Here is a 17,829-nt window from a genome sequence, read left to right on the forward strand (position 1 = left end):
ATCTTTCATTAACTATTTTGGCAAAATGTAACCGTAACTTTGCTACTGCAGTTGATCAGTTTATTGGTCCATTTCACTCAAATATCAAATCTACTGCTAAGAATCCTGTTATCATCTTTGATCATCTTTAACCTCCGGGTGAGTAAACTCATCTTGTCCAACTCTTGAACTGTTACAAAAGGTTTATTGGATTAGAATCACCTACTCTACCTTTAAGCAGCTTCAAAAACATCTTTACAGGGAAGCCTTGTTACAGACATCCACTCCTGTCTTGTGTTTTGGTTTGTCTCTCATTGTGCTGTATTTTATATTATAATATATTCTCACCTTATTTGTTAATTCATTTATATTTTATCATTTTATATGTGTGCATGTATGTGTGTGTGTGGTGCACTATGTAACTGTGTGTTTTAAAAAGTGCTATATGAATAAATCCATCCATCCATTATCTCTACCACGTAATGGTTGTGGGGGGCTGGACCCAATCTCAGCTGACATTGGATGAGAGGCAGTGTACACCCTGGACAGATCACCAGTCCATCACAGGGCTGACATACAGAGACAAACAACCACTCACATTCACACCTACTGGCACAGAAGAGCCCTGAGAACCAGGGTTCAAGCCCCACTCCCTCTTGCTGTGAGGTGATGGTGCTAACCACTGCACCGTACTTCCCACTATATGAATAGAGCTTTACTTAATTACCAGGTGTGGGATCCATTCAGATGAAACAGATTCAGAAACTCCAGTCTGCAGTGTGGGTCATACACTTAAATGTGTCCTTTGGAGTGAACCTGTAAACAAATAAAAGTTATTTTTACTTACCAAAATCACCACAGAGCATCCTTGAGGTCTACTAAATGTGATGAATGCATTTCCTTTCACAGAAAACATTTATGAAGCTGATTCTTTAAACATATAAGATCCTGTTCATTCATGTTTAGTAGCTTACAGTCTTCTTCCCTGCCTGTGCTAGCACATTGCTTTTGACCATCAAAAACTCTACAAGTTACCTTTAACCCAAGGACTTGCATTCCATCCAATAAACCAAACAAAATTTCACTTTCACTTCTTTTATCTACAGTCTTTAAGCACACTCTCTCAAGTTGGCAAAATTATATTTAAGTATCAATATAATTTGAGGAATTTCCATCCTTAATATTTGTAATCAGTCACATTTGTGTTGTACGCACATGACTCACATTATAGCCTATCAGGTTCCTGGATGGCAATGTACACTCCGGACCAGAGCTGGACATGGGTGAACCCCATGCAGGCATCCACTGTAGATACTATACAGAAGAAATGGTTGTCTATTTTCAACCACAGAAATTATGTGTATTAACAAATAATTTTAAATCTCAAATATGTGTTGTGGAAAACATAACTGTGACTGGATTATGTTTTCTATTAATTTGATGAGAATATGTTGTAATAGGTATACTATGCAGGATTCCACCATTCAAAATTGGTCCCTGAGAGAGAGCAGCAGTGGTCAAAAGAACTAGAGAGTGAATGAAGGGAGGGAACAGCATTAGTGATAACAAAGCAGCGAATGAGAGAAATAAAACTTTATTTTCTGAAACACAAATAAACTTACCCTCTGTACAATCCTGTGGGAAGGTGCCACACTGCTGGATTTTGTGTGAATGCAGCTGAAGCTCAGGCTTCTTCGTGTCTGCTGTGGCCTCTGCTGTATGTGTGTGTGCAGCTCAGCCCCACCCTCAGTCAAACAGACACACAGACCTGCAGCCCTTTATACATTCATGACACTGACAGAGAGCAGAGGAGAGAAACAAAGAGATGTGACTTGGTTGCAACTTGGTTTTTATGTCCCCCACACCCTACATGCTGTGACTGGCCAGGGGGTGCCTGCAGGTTTCAGCTCAGAAACTTCCTCAACACAGCATAATAAGAAGGGGGAGGGTAGAAGACAGGGTCTCTGCAGATAAATACACTGCCAATCACTTACTAAGCCATATGTGATGACTGAGAGGGATTAATTTTGTTACATATCAGTAACATATTCCCAGACGTCGTGTTTGTTTCTCAGTCTCATCTTGAAGCACAATATCCAGCTGTAGTGACTCCCACATCATGAGACAGTTTTTCATCATATTAGTAGTGCAGTGCAGAGTAAAGCTCACTGGTGTTTCACAGGTGTTATTTACTTGGTCACATTATGTTTCCTTTTAACAAAGTTTATCCACACTCAGCTCTGAAAAAGGGTGTGATTGTCATGATAGTGCAAAGACAATGGCAATGGCCCCAAGGCAGAAACAGACTCAGACCAGACTGTGGAGTGTTGAGGAGAATGCCTGGGAGAGGGGAATCCAGGAGCCAAGGAAGCAGTTACTGGTGGAGTATGGAAGAAGAAATGGAGCAGTAGAGAGCAGGTCAGGCAGGCAGGCAGACGAAGTTCCACAGCAGGGGCAGGAGACAGGAGACACAAGACAAATATGGTAAGTGTGTGTAAAACACACTGGGAAATGACTCTGTAAACTACACTAATTCAGGTAGAGCAGCTGGTAAAGTTACCACTTGATAAGACAGACAAGCTGGCTATGAGTGAAGACTGGAGTTCTTATACATGAGCTTGATGAGCTAAGTGGAAACAGGTGAGCTGGGTAGCAGTGCTATGACAGTGATGCCACATTTCTGATGTGAGAAATAAATAAATGTTGACCAGAGCAACACAAACAGAGGATGAGAGTCATGCTACAGCTTGTGTGATCTAAACTTATTTACATGCTGTATGTATGAGGAGTATACTGTAAACAGCAGAAGAAAACAATTTAATGCAGAAAATGAGGCAGACAGTTTCTAGGTTAAACCTGGTATCATCAGTATACAGATCTTTTTGTGACATAAATCATAAGCACTCTCCTGTTGAATTTATTATAGAACATGAAAACATGTATCTGCAGAGTTTTTCCATTGGCTGCATTCCATTTCTATACATGTATGATCAAACCTAAACTTTCTGGAGTGGACATATAGGTCCAGTTGCTCAGAAACACCTGTACCATGAGAAGCATTCTTGCTGAGGCACAGAGGGATGGCATTTCCACTTTCAAGGAGACAGTGTTTGTAATGCATTCATGAGAGCCATGGCAGCACAATGGTACAGTGGTTAGCACTGTCACCTCACAGCAAGAGGGTTCAGGGCTCAAACCTTAGGGCTTTTCTGTGTTCTGTGTATTCTGTGGGTTCCTCCCATAGTCCAAAGACATGCAGGGTAATTGGTGACTCTAAACTTTCCATAGGTGTGAATGTGAGTGTGCTAGTATCGCAGTTCACTCAGTGGAGGAAGAGCCCATGCAGTTAGGCTGAACACATCTGTCTTCCACTAAGCAGCTTTGCAGTATTGCTGTGATCAATCTAGTAGTGTGTTTGCTGATGATAGTGTAGATGGGTAATGTATGTATTATAAATGTAGTTGATTAACCATAATGGAGGCAAGGCTCCACAACTTGGCACCAAAACCATTTGCTGCTATTGTTAGCTAGTCCCCTGTAGTTGGTGAGGGCCAAACCAGTCTAGCTCCTTCGGTAGTCCCAGGACTGGGTGACTGACCATAACCAGATGCACAGCCATAAGCAGAAGCCCACTGTTCACCAACAGCCAGATCACATTTCAAACAGATTCTCCCGACTCAGTGACACACCCATTGAAAAACCAACTCTGGTTACTGGCAGCTCTATTTTCAGAAATTCAAATTAGCGACATCAGCAACCATGGTTAAATGTCTTTCAGGGCCAGAGCAGGCCATGTTGGATTGTATTTAAAACTGCTGACTAAGGATAATTGTAGATACAGTAAAATCGCTATACACATCAGCAGTAATTAGACCCAACAACATCAGTCAGAGGTCCCAAAAATTAATGTTGAGTGCATGTGCACATAATTGATCAGTGATGATGTATTCAAACGCTGGCTGTTGAGGTGGCGTCAAGCAAACAATGTGGGCTTGGTAGATAATTGGAAGACATTCTGTGGAAGTTCTGGTCTGATCAGGAGAGACAATATTCATCCCACTTTGGATGGAGCAGCTCTCATCTCTAGAAACCTGACCTTACTGGTAAGCCAAAGCCATAACAATCCAGAGGTGAGACCAGGAGACAGAGTTGCAGTCCTATAGGCTTCTCTGTTTCCATTATTCCATCAGAGCACTTGATCTATTGATCCTGGCATATTAGCCAACTATAGACCTATATCTAACCCTCCCTTTTTTCTAAGATCCTGGGGAAAGCAGTCATAAGTCACTCAGTGTGACTTTCTACAGAACAACTGTTTATTTGAGGATTTTCAGTCAGGATTTAGATTGCATCATAGCACAGAGACAGCACTGGTGAAAGTTACAAATGACGTTCCAACTGCATAGGCTTATCTCTGTAGTTGTCTTGCTAGATCTCAGTACTGTTTTTGATACTACTGATCAAGCATTCTATTAGCATTAAAGGAACCACACTAAACTGGTTTAAGTCCTATCTATCTGACAGGCTTCAGTTCGTACATTTTAACAACAACTCCTCCATGTATACAAAAGGTTCTGTGCTTGGACCAATTCTATTCACCTTGTATGTGCTTAATTTAGACAACACGATAAGGAACTGAGCTCCTCTCTCCTTTTCTATTTGCATGTGTTCATATCCCATAAATACTTGTTACTAACTCAATACCTTCCCTCTCTTGTAGTTTTGTGCTCTTTTCTCTCTCTCCTCTCTCCTTCTATTTCACTTTCTGCCTCTGGAGCTGTAGACTCTGATCTGTGATGGCAAATGTTCTGCTGCTCCTATGACCCTGCTCAACATGTGCTGGTATATTCAAGAATCTATAACAAGTGTAGTCTCATGTTTTTGTAAGGGAGCACAGTACACTCTCTGCACACCTAGTGTAGAGAGTGCACTTCATGAAATCTCCTGAAAATGCCCTTTGAATATGCTGCAAACATGACTAAATAGGTTCCCAAAATGTAAGAGAACAGTTTTAAAACTTGATTATCTTTATGTGTCAATGCTGATAAGCTGTTCTTTTATTAGAATCTCAACTGTAAATGTGAGGGAAACAACTTCTGTCCAGTCATTAGTGCCAGAACTCTGGCAAGGTGAAGCACACATTCTGTGTTAGCCTGTTGCTAGTTACTGTGAGGACAGAGTACACTATATCTCCTGTTTCATAAAAAACATTTGGGTTTATGAGAATGCTGACTTTGAAGTTAATTTTTCACCTTGTTTAATTCATGACATTCTCAGATTCTTTCATCTCTGACCACGACTCTGTATCTTTTAACTTGTAATGGCAGTGTACAACATCTTATGTGTACACACAGTCATCTCTTGTAGACTGTACTTAACATGTTTTCTCCCTCAGTGCAGCCTGTAGATTTACCCCCCATCACTTACTTTGAAATTGAAGGGATTCTTTTGCTAGGAACAAGTACAGTGAAAAATATTTCTTTCAGAGTGCATATTATTTTATTTGAACCCAAATCATGATCTTTTCATAAACCTAAGAAAGTAGTTTTTGTGCCTAAACCTAACCAAACCAAGTCCATTCCACAACAATAACCACATATTTATTGTTACCATGATGACAAAGGACCAATATATGTGCCACTGATGCACTTCTATGGGTGGTATTTTTGTCACCATAATAATGAAAGTCCAGTACACCTGTCACTGGTGCACTCCTACAGTCCATATTATTCAGTTTTATTTGTAGAATTTTGGAAAAGCTGGAGAGTCTTTAGAGACTTGTTGGGCAGCCTAATAATAATTCATCATCATTATCCCCAAGGGTTGGGGTGGGGGCTGGAGGCAGTCCCAGCCAATATTAGGGGAGAGGTGGAGTTCATCATTTAATTATTTTTTTTGTTGTTGTTTTTTCTTACTATTTTCTCTCTTAGAGCTGAGTGTTATTCACAATGAGCCTGCAGTGCTGTCTATAAGATGATCACTCTATTGCACTCTACACTTTACATTTTAATTTAATTATGTATATTTATGCTTCTTTACTTATGTTCCTTGTAAATATAGTTTTTGCTTTTTGCTATTTTCTTTTTATTATAATTGTCCTTTAGCACCAATATACCAAGACAAATTCCTTGTATGTGCAAACTTACTTGGCAATAAAGTCTGATTCTGATTCTGATTTGGGAGGGACTAAAGTTAGCATAGGAGTCCTCTGTTACACTGAGACATGGCATTGAATTAAGAGCTGATGGAACCACTTCCTTAAATTTAGCTACAACACTATCAGATATTGTTATTGTTATTTTATCATTACTGATGACAATGGTTATTGGTCATCGGGTTACTTATATATAAATGTATAATTTGTAGGAGACCGGGTCAGTAATGTACTCTGCCAGCAAGTATATAAATGGATATTGTGAATATTAGCATGTTAGTACCCAGTCACATCACCTAATCATTCCCTTAAAGTTTCATGCCCTAACCCATCCCACTTTCTAGATCCTTCACTTCCTGACCTTGTTTTTCCCACCTGTGCAATTGCCTGCTCCACCTTGATTAGTTTCACCTGTTCCACATTACCCTTCCCTCCTGGTGTATTTAGTCTGTGCGCTCCTCTGTCTCAGTGCCAGTTTGTCTTTGTGGCCTGAGTCAGGTATTCCAGCCTTTTTCCAATTGTTTGTTATTGTATTTGTCTCTGATCTCTTACCTGTTTTACCTGGACCTTGCCTTTGTCTTCTCCCTGCCTGATTGACTGTGCATTGAACTGTTTGCAAGTAAAAACTGTGATTTTTTTTTTTTTTTAATCAAGATTCTGTCTCTTAGTCTTTCCTTTTTGCTCCTGTTGTTACAGAACAGCATACCCAGAATGAACTGTAAGTGTTATCAGCACTGATGAGGACCAAGAGGCAGCTCTCATCAACATCAACAACTTAACATTTTGTAAATCATTTTTGAAACAGGAAAACAAGTTTGTGATTCTGAATTTGCAATACTGCATATTTTAAGCCCTGTACTTTCCTGTACAGAATATATACAAGACACAAATAAGTTTTTAATGAAATTTTGGTCAGAATAAAAAATGACAGTATAAAATAATAGTAATTTATTTGAAGCAAACATGCACTGTTACAATGTAGAGGCAGTGTAGGTAGCAGACTTGGTGATTGTGTGTCACAGTAATGATCTCCTGCCGAAGGGAGCAGCATTAACTGGATTAGCAGTCCTCCTGGCTAATGAGCAGGGAAAACTATGTGGGGGGCCTGACCTTCCACACTGCTGTGGAAAGATATAGCAGAGCCTGTCACAGTGTGATTATCAGCATGACACCCCGCTGCAGTACAGACAGCCAGCCAGATCAGGCTGGGGAACTGTAGACCTGATGGAGGATGTCATGGAGCAGCATGAGCTCTATTTCAGTGCTCTTCTGCCCTACATGTGAGCTATTTGAGCAGTCTGTCTGTTTGCCCAATACTTTCTGAGGGGCCCTGCAAGCCTTAAGGTCGTCTGGGCCTCTCACATACAGTCATTCTCCTTCACATGTATACAGTATATACTTACTCTTATATTACTCTTATATTCATACAGTCAGACATACAGTTCCTCTCTCAAAGAACGCCCACATTGAGCTGGTTTCATTTGTAAACACATCTTTTGTCTTTAGCCCTCTGTCCACATGGAAACAGCATTTTTCTCCCTCCAAAACAGAGCTTCTCTAAAACGGTGCCATGATGACATTCTACAGTCATCCCTAACTTTCACTGTCAGTTGAATGGTAAATGGACTTGTACTTATATAGCGCTTTTCTAGTCGTATCAACCACTCAAAGTGCTTTGCACTACGCATCACATTCACCCATACATCCACAACCATTCACACACATGATACATCGGGGGCAACGTAGGTATCTTGCCCATGGATACTTCGGCATGGACTGGAGAAGCTGGGGATTGAACCGCTGACCTTCCAATTAGTGGGCGACCTGCTCTACCCCTCCTGAGCCACAGCCGCTGCAGTTGAAATGTCTATATTCCTCAATACACAGCAAAGTTGGATTATTGTTGGTGAAGTTGTTTGAGAATGACAGCTAATCATGTTCATGGGCTGAGAGTAAGTCATTATTTTATACTTGCTCAGTCACTGACAACAGAAACATGAGAGTTCAGCTGCATTAAAACACAGTGACAGTGAGCACAGAGAGCAGGAGGATGTGATGGGCTGACACTCGGCACAGTAACTGGATCTGTATGTAGCCTATAGATTGGAGTTGTGTGGTAGCAAAGTTAAGAACTTTCTATGCTCTAACTTTTTTTGTAATCACACATTTTAAATGTTGACATAGCAACTGTTGTCAATAATCTGTATTCATGCAGATTTTATGCCCTGACCATGAAATAATGATTTGGTCAGCTGGGTACAGGCCATAAAGGGATGAACATGGTCAGCATTCAAACCATGACTGATTGGTATTAAGGGCCCAGAATGAGTCAAGAAAACATTCCCCACATTATTATACTACCAGCAGCAGCCTGAACTGTTGACACAAGGCGGGTTGGCACTATGGATTCATGCTGCTGAAGTTAGACCCTCCAATCTGCTGTCTCAGCAGAAATCCAGATCCGTCAGACCAGGGTACATGTTTCAGTCTTCAGTTTTGGTGAACCTGTCCACTGCAGCCTCGTGTTTCTGTTCCTGGCTGATAGGAGTGGAACCTGACGTGGTCTGACGCTGTTGTAGTCCATCCACCTCAAGGTTGGAGGTGTTGTTACCATAGCCTAATCTGTTAGCTCCAACCAGTCTGACCATGACCTCTGACCTCTCTCATCCCTCCCTCCACAGAACTGTCGCTCACTGAATGGTTTTTGTTTCTGGCTCCTTTCTGAGTAAAAACTCTAGAGATGGTTGTGTGTGAAAATCCCAGAAACACTCAGACCAGCTCATCTGACACCAACAATCATACCACAGTCAAAGTCACTGACATCACATTTTTACCTCATTATGATGTTTGATGTGATCATGAACAGAAGCTCCTGACCTGACTCTGCAGGGTTTCATGAACTGTACTGCTGCCACCTGATTGGCTGTTTGGATAACTGCATGAATAAGGAGGTGGCGGGTTCCTAATAAAGTGCTTAGTGAGTGTATATCTGCAAAATGACAATAAATGGCATCACTAAAGAAAAATTCCATACCACACAGATGTTAAACAAGCAGAGAACATGGGTTTCCAGGTTGCAGAGAAACTTCTGCTTCAGGGGAAACCAAACAAAACAGGGTCCAGGGATAAAGAGAAATGATCTGAGAGTAAAGTACAGTATCTGACAGAAGTGAGTACACCCCTCACATTTCAGCAACCATTTTATTTTATCTTCTCAAGGGGACAATACTATAGAAATTAAACTTGGATATATTTAGAGTAGTAAGTGTACAGCTTGTATAGCACTTACTTACTTAACACACAGCCATTATTGTCTAAATAGCTGGCAACACAAGTGAGTACACCCCTAGTGATACCTGTACATGTCGTTCAAACATGCAAAGCCACCTGTCCTATTCATCGTGTTCATGTTTTTGCCTGCTTGACTGGACCATACAAATTTGTGTATTATGGATTAGAGATGTTAATTTTGGTGCTTTGGATGTGAGAAATACAATTGTTGCTCTCCACGAAGATGGCCTTGGCTATAAGAAGACTGGTAACACCCTGAAACTGAGCTACAGCACGGTGGCCAAGGTCATATGGCGGTTTTCCAAGACTTGGAACAGGCCTCGCCAGGGTTGACCAAAGAAGTTGAGTCCTCATGCTCTGCGTCATATCCAGAAGTTGGGTTCGAATAACGGACGCATGAGTGCTGCCAGCATTGCTGCAGAGGTTGAAGAAGCGGGAGGTCAGCCTGTCAGTGCTCAGACCATACGCTGCACACTGCATCAAATCGGTCTGCATGGCCATTGTCCCAGGAGGAAGTTCTTCTGAAGCTGGCTCACAAAAAAACATGATAATGACCCCAAACACACCTCCAAGATGACAACTGCTTTGCTGAAGAAGCTGAAGGTGAAGCTAAGTAAGTAAGTAAAGTTTATTTGTATAGCACTTTTCAAGACAGAGCAGTCACAAAGTGCTTTATAGTAGGAACATTTAAAAACTACACCATAAAAACATAAAAGGAGACATAAATAGGCAAACATAATAAACACAAACACAAGGCACTACTCAAATGCTTGTCTAAACAAATATGTTTTTAGCTGCCTTTTAAAATATGCCACTGAGTCAACAGTGTAAAGTGTGGGTAGCAGGTTGTTCCACAGCTTAAGAGCTAAAATTTGTCACAAGGCACAGTCACCCTTAGTTTTCAGACTGATACGTGGAATCATAAGAAGACCTCTGTCTAAGGACCTAAGAGCCCGGCTCGTGGTATAGTGGTGGAGTAATTCCATAATGTAATTTGGCGCCTCACCCCGGTAAGGCCGTAAAAGTGAAAAACAAAATTTTAAACTGAAATCTAAACTTGACAGGAAGCCAGTGCAAATGAAGGTGATGGTGGCCAAGTATGTCTCCAGACCTGAACCCAACTGAGCACCTGAGGGGGATCCTCAAGCGGAAGGTGGAGGAGTGCAAGGTGTCTAACATTCACCAGCTCCGTGATGTCATCATGGAGGAGCAGAAGAGGACTCCAGTAACAACCTGTGCAGCTCTGGCGAATTCCATGTCCAAGAGGATTAAGGCAGTTCTAGATAACAATGGTGCTCACACAAAATATTGACACTTTGGGCACAATTTGGACATATTCACTGTGAGGTGTACTCACTTGTGTTGCCAGCTATTTAGACAATAATGGCTGTATGTTGAGTAATTTTTAGTGGATAGTAAATTTATACTGCTATGCAAGCTGTAGACTGACAATTCTGTAAGTTATATCCAAGTTTTATTTCTATAGTATTGTCCCTTGAGAAGATATAACAAAATGGTTGCTGAAATGTGAGGGCTTTACTCACTTTTGTCAGATATTGTACATACTACAGTACATGGAGGTGAATATAGTGATTATATATGTTAAAATTAATGGATGACAGTAGATGACCACCTTTCCACCTTTATATGAGAAATATCCTAAATGAAGGAACATTATATTGTATGTGACATGAAATGTCTTGAAATGTTCTGAGACTTGTGTTTATCTGAAACTCTGCTGTGACATGTTGTGTCTTACTCAACCTCTCAGAGGTTGTTCAGTTTCACCAGACGTGTCCACACCCTCCTCTGACAGATCAGACAGTCCCTGCAGTGATTGGCTGGAAGCATCTTCAGCACCCACTCCTTTCTTTGACAGAAACAATAGCTGCTTAACCAGAGACAAGATGTTTGTCAGTAAACAAACAAACCTGGTTCTGACTTATTTACACAATAAGCAACATCTGTTCCCACTGTGGCGTCATGAGGAGGGAGGGGGCACACTATAGAGCTAGTTTCATACTCTCACAGCACTCCACTCAACATCTCTGACAGCAAAAACCCACCACTGAAATAAACCAAGATCTTCATTTATAATACAGCTTGAAATTGGTGAGACAAACCTCTGTCTCTGTAGTATCAGACTGTTGTGAAATGATAAGATCAACAACCAGGCAAAGCAATCATTGATTGTTCTCACATCATGCATATGTGTACTTACATTTCTGTTTAATCAAATGACCACAAACCAGTCACCACACTGAAAACCTGGGATCATGCAGTCCTGTTTTATTCTAGCCCAGGACTACTGGCTAGTTTCTGGGTCTTTGTGTGCACTGTACCTGATGGGAGAGTGGAACTGACAGGGAACATAGACAACGTGCAGAGGGGGAGGGTTTAAAAGGTGCCCTGGAGCCCCCTAATAGTGTCATGCTTAGCATAAAGTGTTGAATGACAGAAAAACCATAAAGTTGCTCTGTGGAAAGTGGGAAAAGGGTTTATTTTATGTTATACTGATATTTAACAGTTCATATTCAGACATATTTCCTGTTTGACTAAATCTGCTCTTCTTAAAGTGAAAAAGAGCCTTGATAGTAGCTGTTGAAACCATCTCTGAAACTAGTGTGCTGTGTATTTCATTCCTTTTTTCCATTTTTGTTATTTGAAATAGATTTTCTTTGGTCTCTGTAATTACAGGAAACAATGAAAGCAAATATTTTGTGAATAATATTTATTTTAAATGGCCAACATACATTAATGGTCACTGTTTCATGTACTGAAAATGAACTTAAAGGATAAATTCAACATTAATTAATTGTTTACTGATTTATTGTTGGCAGCCTGGAGATGAGATAAGATTGTTCCATCTCTATCGTGTTGCCTTTTCAATGATAAATATAATTTCCTGCCTCAGAAAAAGACAGTGGTTCTTCATCTGCATTTCTTTAGCTGTTATTACAGTGACAATCATCATACTATCAGATTTGTGTGTGTATGACCACAACATTTTTCATTCTAATTAGGAAATGCTTAATATTTTACACTCCCTCTGTCCTTGGTCAGTGGTGACAATAACCATGAATGTCTATGACATCATAACTAATATGTTGACACAACAGTTGTGAGCCACAAATATTTACTGGGCATGACCAGCTACGTAAACTCTGTACTCCACGGTGTTTAAAAAGCAACAAGAAGTGTCCTGCATGTAAAGATCACAGGTCCTTACCACTGTTATTAGTTCTGCTAATAACATGCTTTATTTGGACAAAAGAAAAACCTCATCTGTCTGTAAACTCTGTGGATTTGGAATAAACTTGTCATTCTAACTTTGAGTCTGGGTCCTGAAAAGCTGTTACAGTCTTTCAGCTGCTGTTGATGTAATTTCCATCCTCTGCCGTTAACTGAGGTCTGCTATGAGAGAGTGATCATGTGGACACAGCTACTGTATAGTATATATATATAAGCCGTAAAAATGCATGATTCATATTTATGGCCTTTCTTAAAGTATAAAATTGTTCCATGAGTATGAGGTCACCAGGTTGTCCCTGGTCTAATTTAATTTACCACCAAAACGTCTAGTCTAACTTGACTAAAGTGATTCAATTTGACAGGACAGAGTGGAGCAGTAATGTATCACAAGGTATTCTTATAGGTCACAGTAATCAATGAGTCAGTGTACTGTCAGCTCATGGGAACACTGGTCTTGGCTTTGAGCTCTTTTTGCTTTTTATTCACAGATAATGTGATAAAAACCTAACATCACATTTAGAAGACTAGACTAGACTAACCTTTCAACACCAAGCTGATGGAGAATGTATTTATACTTTAATAGGTTAGCAGTCCACAGTACAGACTACACAAGTGTATGGTCATATCTACGCTGTTTAGATGTCAGTATTAGGGCTGCACAATATATCTAAAATGTACCTTCATCATGATATCAACATGTATAATATATGTATCACAAAAGACTGCTTAAAAACCAGATTTCCATGTGCTATAACACCCACCCCCTATGTAGATGCTATTAGCTGAGGTGGAAGTGCATGGAGATTTAGGTCCTAGTGAGCATGTATTTTTTAAAAATAAAGACATGTTGTTTGAATGGAAATGATGCATTTCATTTTTTCAGTGTCAGCAAAGTCTACGTACAATATGTGCAATACCCAGTCAATAGTGTAATATTCTGTAATTTTCTGTATATTTTGTATGGCTATTGTTTTGCTCTTGTTTTTCTTTGTTTTTTCTTTCTTTGTTATTACACTTGTCCCTTTTAATTTTATCTTAATTTATATTTGGTGATGGTTGGTGTGCTGCTGCTGTAACAAAGCAATTTCCTGTCAAGGATCAATAAAGTATTATTATTATTATTATTATTATTATTATTATTATTATTATTATTATTATTACTCACTGTTCAGTGTCTATGTTAGCAGTGAACTCAAAGCGGAAAGACATTAGTATACAACACTGTATCCTAAAGTGTTAATTTATTGCAGGTCATAACGTCAACATTCAACAATGCTGTCACATGTTTTCCTAATGTCATGCAGGCTTAGGCAGTATGTCAGTGTGTGGTGGCACACACTGTAATAATTTTCAGTTTACTGTAATAAATTACAGTAAACTCCTGGCAGCTACAATTTCCAGCATGATACTGTTACAAGCTTTACATTGTAATACTGTTTGCTTGTCTGTTTCATATTTTAGTGTAACTACTGTAAACTCCATAAACAGTTTACCACTGTAAAATGTATTACAGAATGTGATCTTTACAAGATAACACTGGTGGAAGCTGACGATTTCAAAATGCAAACCCATGAAAATTCCAAAATTGAACAGAAATGGCCCAAACAAGAGATGGCCTTACAACATTAGACTTGTATTAAAGCCAATGCCATTCCAAACACATTCAGTGACGGACAAATTTAAAGTAATTAATTTTTAGTAAAACACAGTGAATAATAACACCTTCCTCATGCTGAATATGTTCTCTGCATGTCCTAGTCCATTTACCCTGCATTCCGTTTCAATTTTACTTTAACTATGACAAGGAATAGCCAAATAACAGCAGAAACAGTTAGTAGCTAAAAAAATTCAAGTAATCAAAGTATGTACCCTGCTATTTTTCATTAGTTATGATCATGCTCAATAGACAGCAAGTCACAAACAAATCTGGAACTGTACAGCTGAGAAAACTGGACTGAACTCTACTGAAGAGACCAGAACACACAGCTGACACTTGTTACCTTCAAATGACAACATGAACATTTGGTGGCAGTGTGGGCTATTCCTTCGTGAAAGTGAAGTCCTGTGTGGAGATGTATTGTGGGTTACATAAAGCCCCACTCAAAGTGAATGAGATTTTTAATGAGGGTGGCCACATGGGGATTCACTGTCACTGCCTTCTGTTGGACTACTTTCCCTGTCTGACACTGCTCTTTGTGCTGCTCACTGGGTTGGTACTGATGAAGAGCCTAAAATGCAATAACAGAGAAAGCATATTTAGTGTAGTAAGTAAAGATTATGTGTAGTTGTTGTTGTTGTTTTTTTTAACTTTATTTACTTATGATATCTCATACTGCTGCAAATCATTACTTTTATGACTTAGGATGGAAAAAACAGCACTAATGAGAGAACTACATTTGTGGGAGATTCCTCCATCTGCTTTGGTGCCAGCAGAGTAAGAGTCAGGTTGAAAATCATCTTCACTTCCTCCTATTATTATTCCTCTTCCAGCTATGTTAAATTAAATCACCTATCTATAATATTTTACACTTGTTGACACTTGTTGAGGTGGTGGGGCTTTAGCGACAGAAAGGAAAAATACTGTATTTTACTGTAAGATTTACAGTACCTTGCTGTTAATATTTTGTGTCTTCAGAAGCATCAATATTCATAGTATTTAACTGTATTGATGTAGAACAGTACTGTACATTTCTACAGCAATTTGTTACAGTGCAGGGAACAGCCTCCACCTTGCCATAATTAGACATCTGGCTACGCTGACCTGCAGCCACTCTGCCACAGGAGAATTATGAGGTCTAGCGCTGATTCTGGGTGATCAGGCCTGGATCAGAGCTGGTAGTCCAGGTCATCCTGAAAGTGTCGGGCAGGGTCAGTCAAGTTCTTTCACAGCAAGTGGGAAAACCACTTCTTTATAGAGCTGGTTTTGTGCATGGGGGGCACTGGCACAAACACAAACAGCTGGAGTATTAAACATTACCCTGCAGTGGATTAAAGGGGAACTTCACTGGGTTAACATATCAAAATGTGTTTCCAGGTGTTGTGGAGTACCGCACACAGTCATCATAAAAAGTTGTATAAAGCCCTCTGTGGCTCCAGAGAGCCTCCTCCTCTACCAACGTTAGACATTAAACAGTCCTGTCGCTGCTGCCTCAGATTTTTCACAGAGGTTAGCCTGTAGGTTTGTGTTACCAGATGTGCTCTGCGGTTTCTCTGACATATGCTTAAGTGTGATGTGATGTACAGGTGAAGATGCTGTTTTGGGCCCTAAAAGCCTTGGACCACCTTGGCTAGAGTAGTCTCCAACAAAGGAAGAGTTAAAACACCTTAGTACTAACCAAGTGTAGATATTGGTTGGCTTGTTGGTGCAGTTTTACCCCCTCCCCTTCTCTGCCCCGTCTCTTCCTCCTACTGGAGCTTAACAACGTCACGACTACTGTTTGGGTATTGTGATGTCTTCTCGCGACATTTCCCTCCTCCTAAAAAAAAGACGCGATCTCGCGAGGCTCTTCACAGCGGGAGCCCACCCTTTAGTGATGCCGACTGCAGTGTGTATAATACCAGCGAGGGAATCTTTGGGAGCCTAGGAGGAGCTGCGGCAAGGTCGACAACAGCATCCTGCTTTGAACAATATAAAGACCAGAGGTGAACGGGGTTTAGTCCAGAGTTTCCCAGCGGGGAAATTTGGATTTACTGCCACAGAAGAGGAAGGAGGAGAGTGACTGAAAGTTTCCAGTACGTAGCCTCGAGTTAGCTAACGAGCTATCTCCGTGTCGAGCCACTCTATCGTCGGCTCCCTGCACCTTTTCTGACCAGTCAGAGCAGCGTGTTCTTCACTGTCAGTGGGAAGCCAGCGGAGACTCCGGGGCTGCCACACTTCCTCCATTCAGTCTGCCGAGCCATAACGTGGCCTTTTCTGTACGGTTTTCACTTCCATTTGTTGTCATTCGAGCCATTTAAGCCATGTCTGCGCCATCCTCCTCGCCTTCCGCCCCAGCAGAGAACGTCGCGACAGAAGGTGATTTTCTAGCCCCTGATGCGGGGCAGAGGCCGGCCGGTCCGACGCCCAGTCAGAGCCGCTTCCAAGTGGACCTTGTGGCTGAGGCAGCGGGCGCCACCGAAGACAAGTCCCCGAACTCCGACGCCTCTTCCACGGTTCCATCCAGCGATAAGGCCACTCCCGCCACTCCCCAAGATGCTGATCCAGGGACCGGCGGAGAGGAAGCCAAAGGCCGGTTTCGGGTGGTGAACTTCGCGGATCCGAGTGGATCTGGGAGCGCGGCCTCTCCGGAGGCAGCGCCGGCTGAAGGGCTGCAGAACGGGGACACAGTGATGAGCGAGACGAGCTTGCACTCATCTACAGGGGGGCAGCATCACTATCACTATGACACCCATACCAACACGTATTACCTGAGGACCTTTGGTCACAACACCATCGATGCCGTGCCCAACATCGATTTCTACCGGCAGACAGCGGCACCACTGGGGGAGAAGCTCATCAGACCCACCCTGTCAGAGCTGCACGACGAGCTGGACAAGGTAAGCCCCCACACAGGGCTGTAAGAGTCGTGACGCCGACTGGGTGTACCGCTCATCCCGCTAGAAACCATCTTAATATGCGGACGAACACGTCAAATTCTCAAATCCCCTAACCAAATAATCCTACAGAGCCACTCAACTCATACAGGCCATGTGTTGTGGGTGGATGTCGGCGGTCTGTGCCGACAGAAACGGCACGTGCGTTTCCTTGAATGTTCCTTCTGGGTTACAGAAAGTCTGCACCACCGCTGTGTTTGTGTTATGCGTAGACAGATTTCAGTCAGACATCTGTATCAGAATCTGTAGCTGACATGAGGTTAATGTCTCATCACAGTGAGCTGAGGTGCAGGTGTACAACTCTGTAGTTCTCTGTCGTTTGTCCACACCATGAGCTATAAACCTATTGTTGTAACTGGTCAGGTGATTGTCTTGTCAATGGCACACTAGCTATGTGTGATGATGACTTCATGACCTGTTAGATGTTTGCTCTATCTTGAAATTTTCAATCTAATTCACTCGGTCTCACTTGTCTGACCTGTATATGGCCAGATGTAACATTTCCTCTATATGTGATCACTGAACATGTGATTCACACAATGTTTGCATTAATGTGCTGC

General features: G+C 41.3%; 1 protein-coding gene across 1 annotated transcript in view; it reads left to right on the forward strand.

Annotated features, from left to right (window-relative positions):
* Positions 1 to 16,184: 16,184 nt before the first annotated feature.
* slc12a2 (solute carrier family 12 member 2) overlaps positions 16,185 to 17,829 on the forward strand; it is a 71,071-nt gene continuing 69,426 nt past the window's right edge. The window contains exon 1 of the mRNA XM_018673592.2: positions 16,185 to 17,212. Coding sequence (XP_018529108.1) covers positions 16,637 to 17,212 — 576 coding nt within the window. The 5' untranslated portion in view covers positions 16,185 to 16,636. The remainder of the gene's footprint in view (positions 17,213 to 17,829) is intronic.

This window comes from Lates calcarifer, linkage group LG9 (assembly GCF_001640805.2).
Source record: "Lates calcarifer isolate ASB-BC8 linkage group LG9, TLL_Latcal_v3, whole genome shotgun sequence".
NCBI lineage: Eukaryota > Metazoa > Chordata > Actinopteri > Centropomidae > Lates > Lates calcarifer.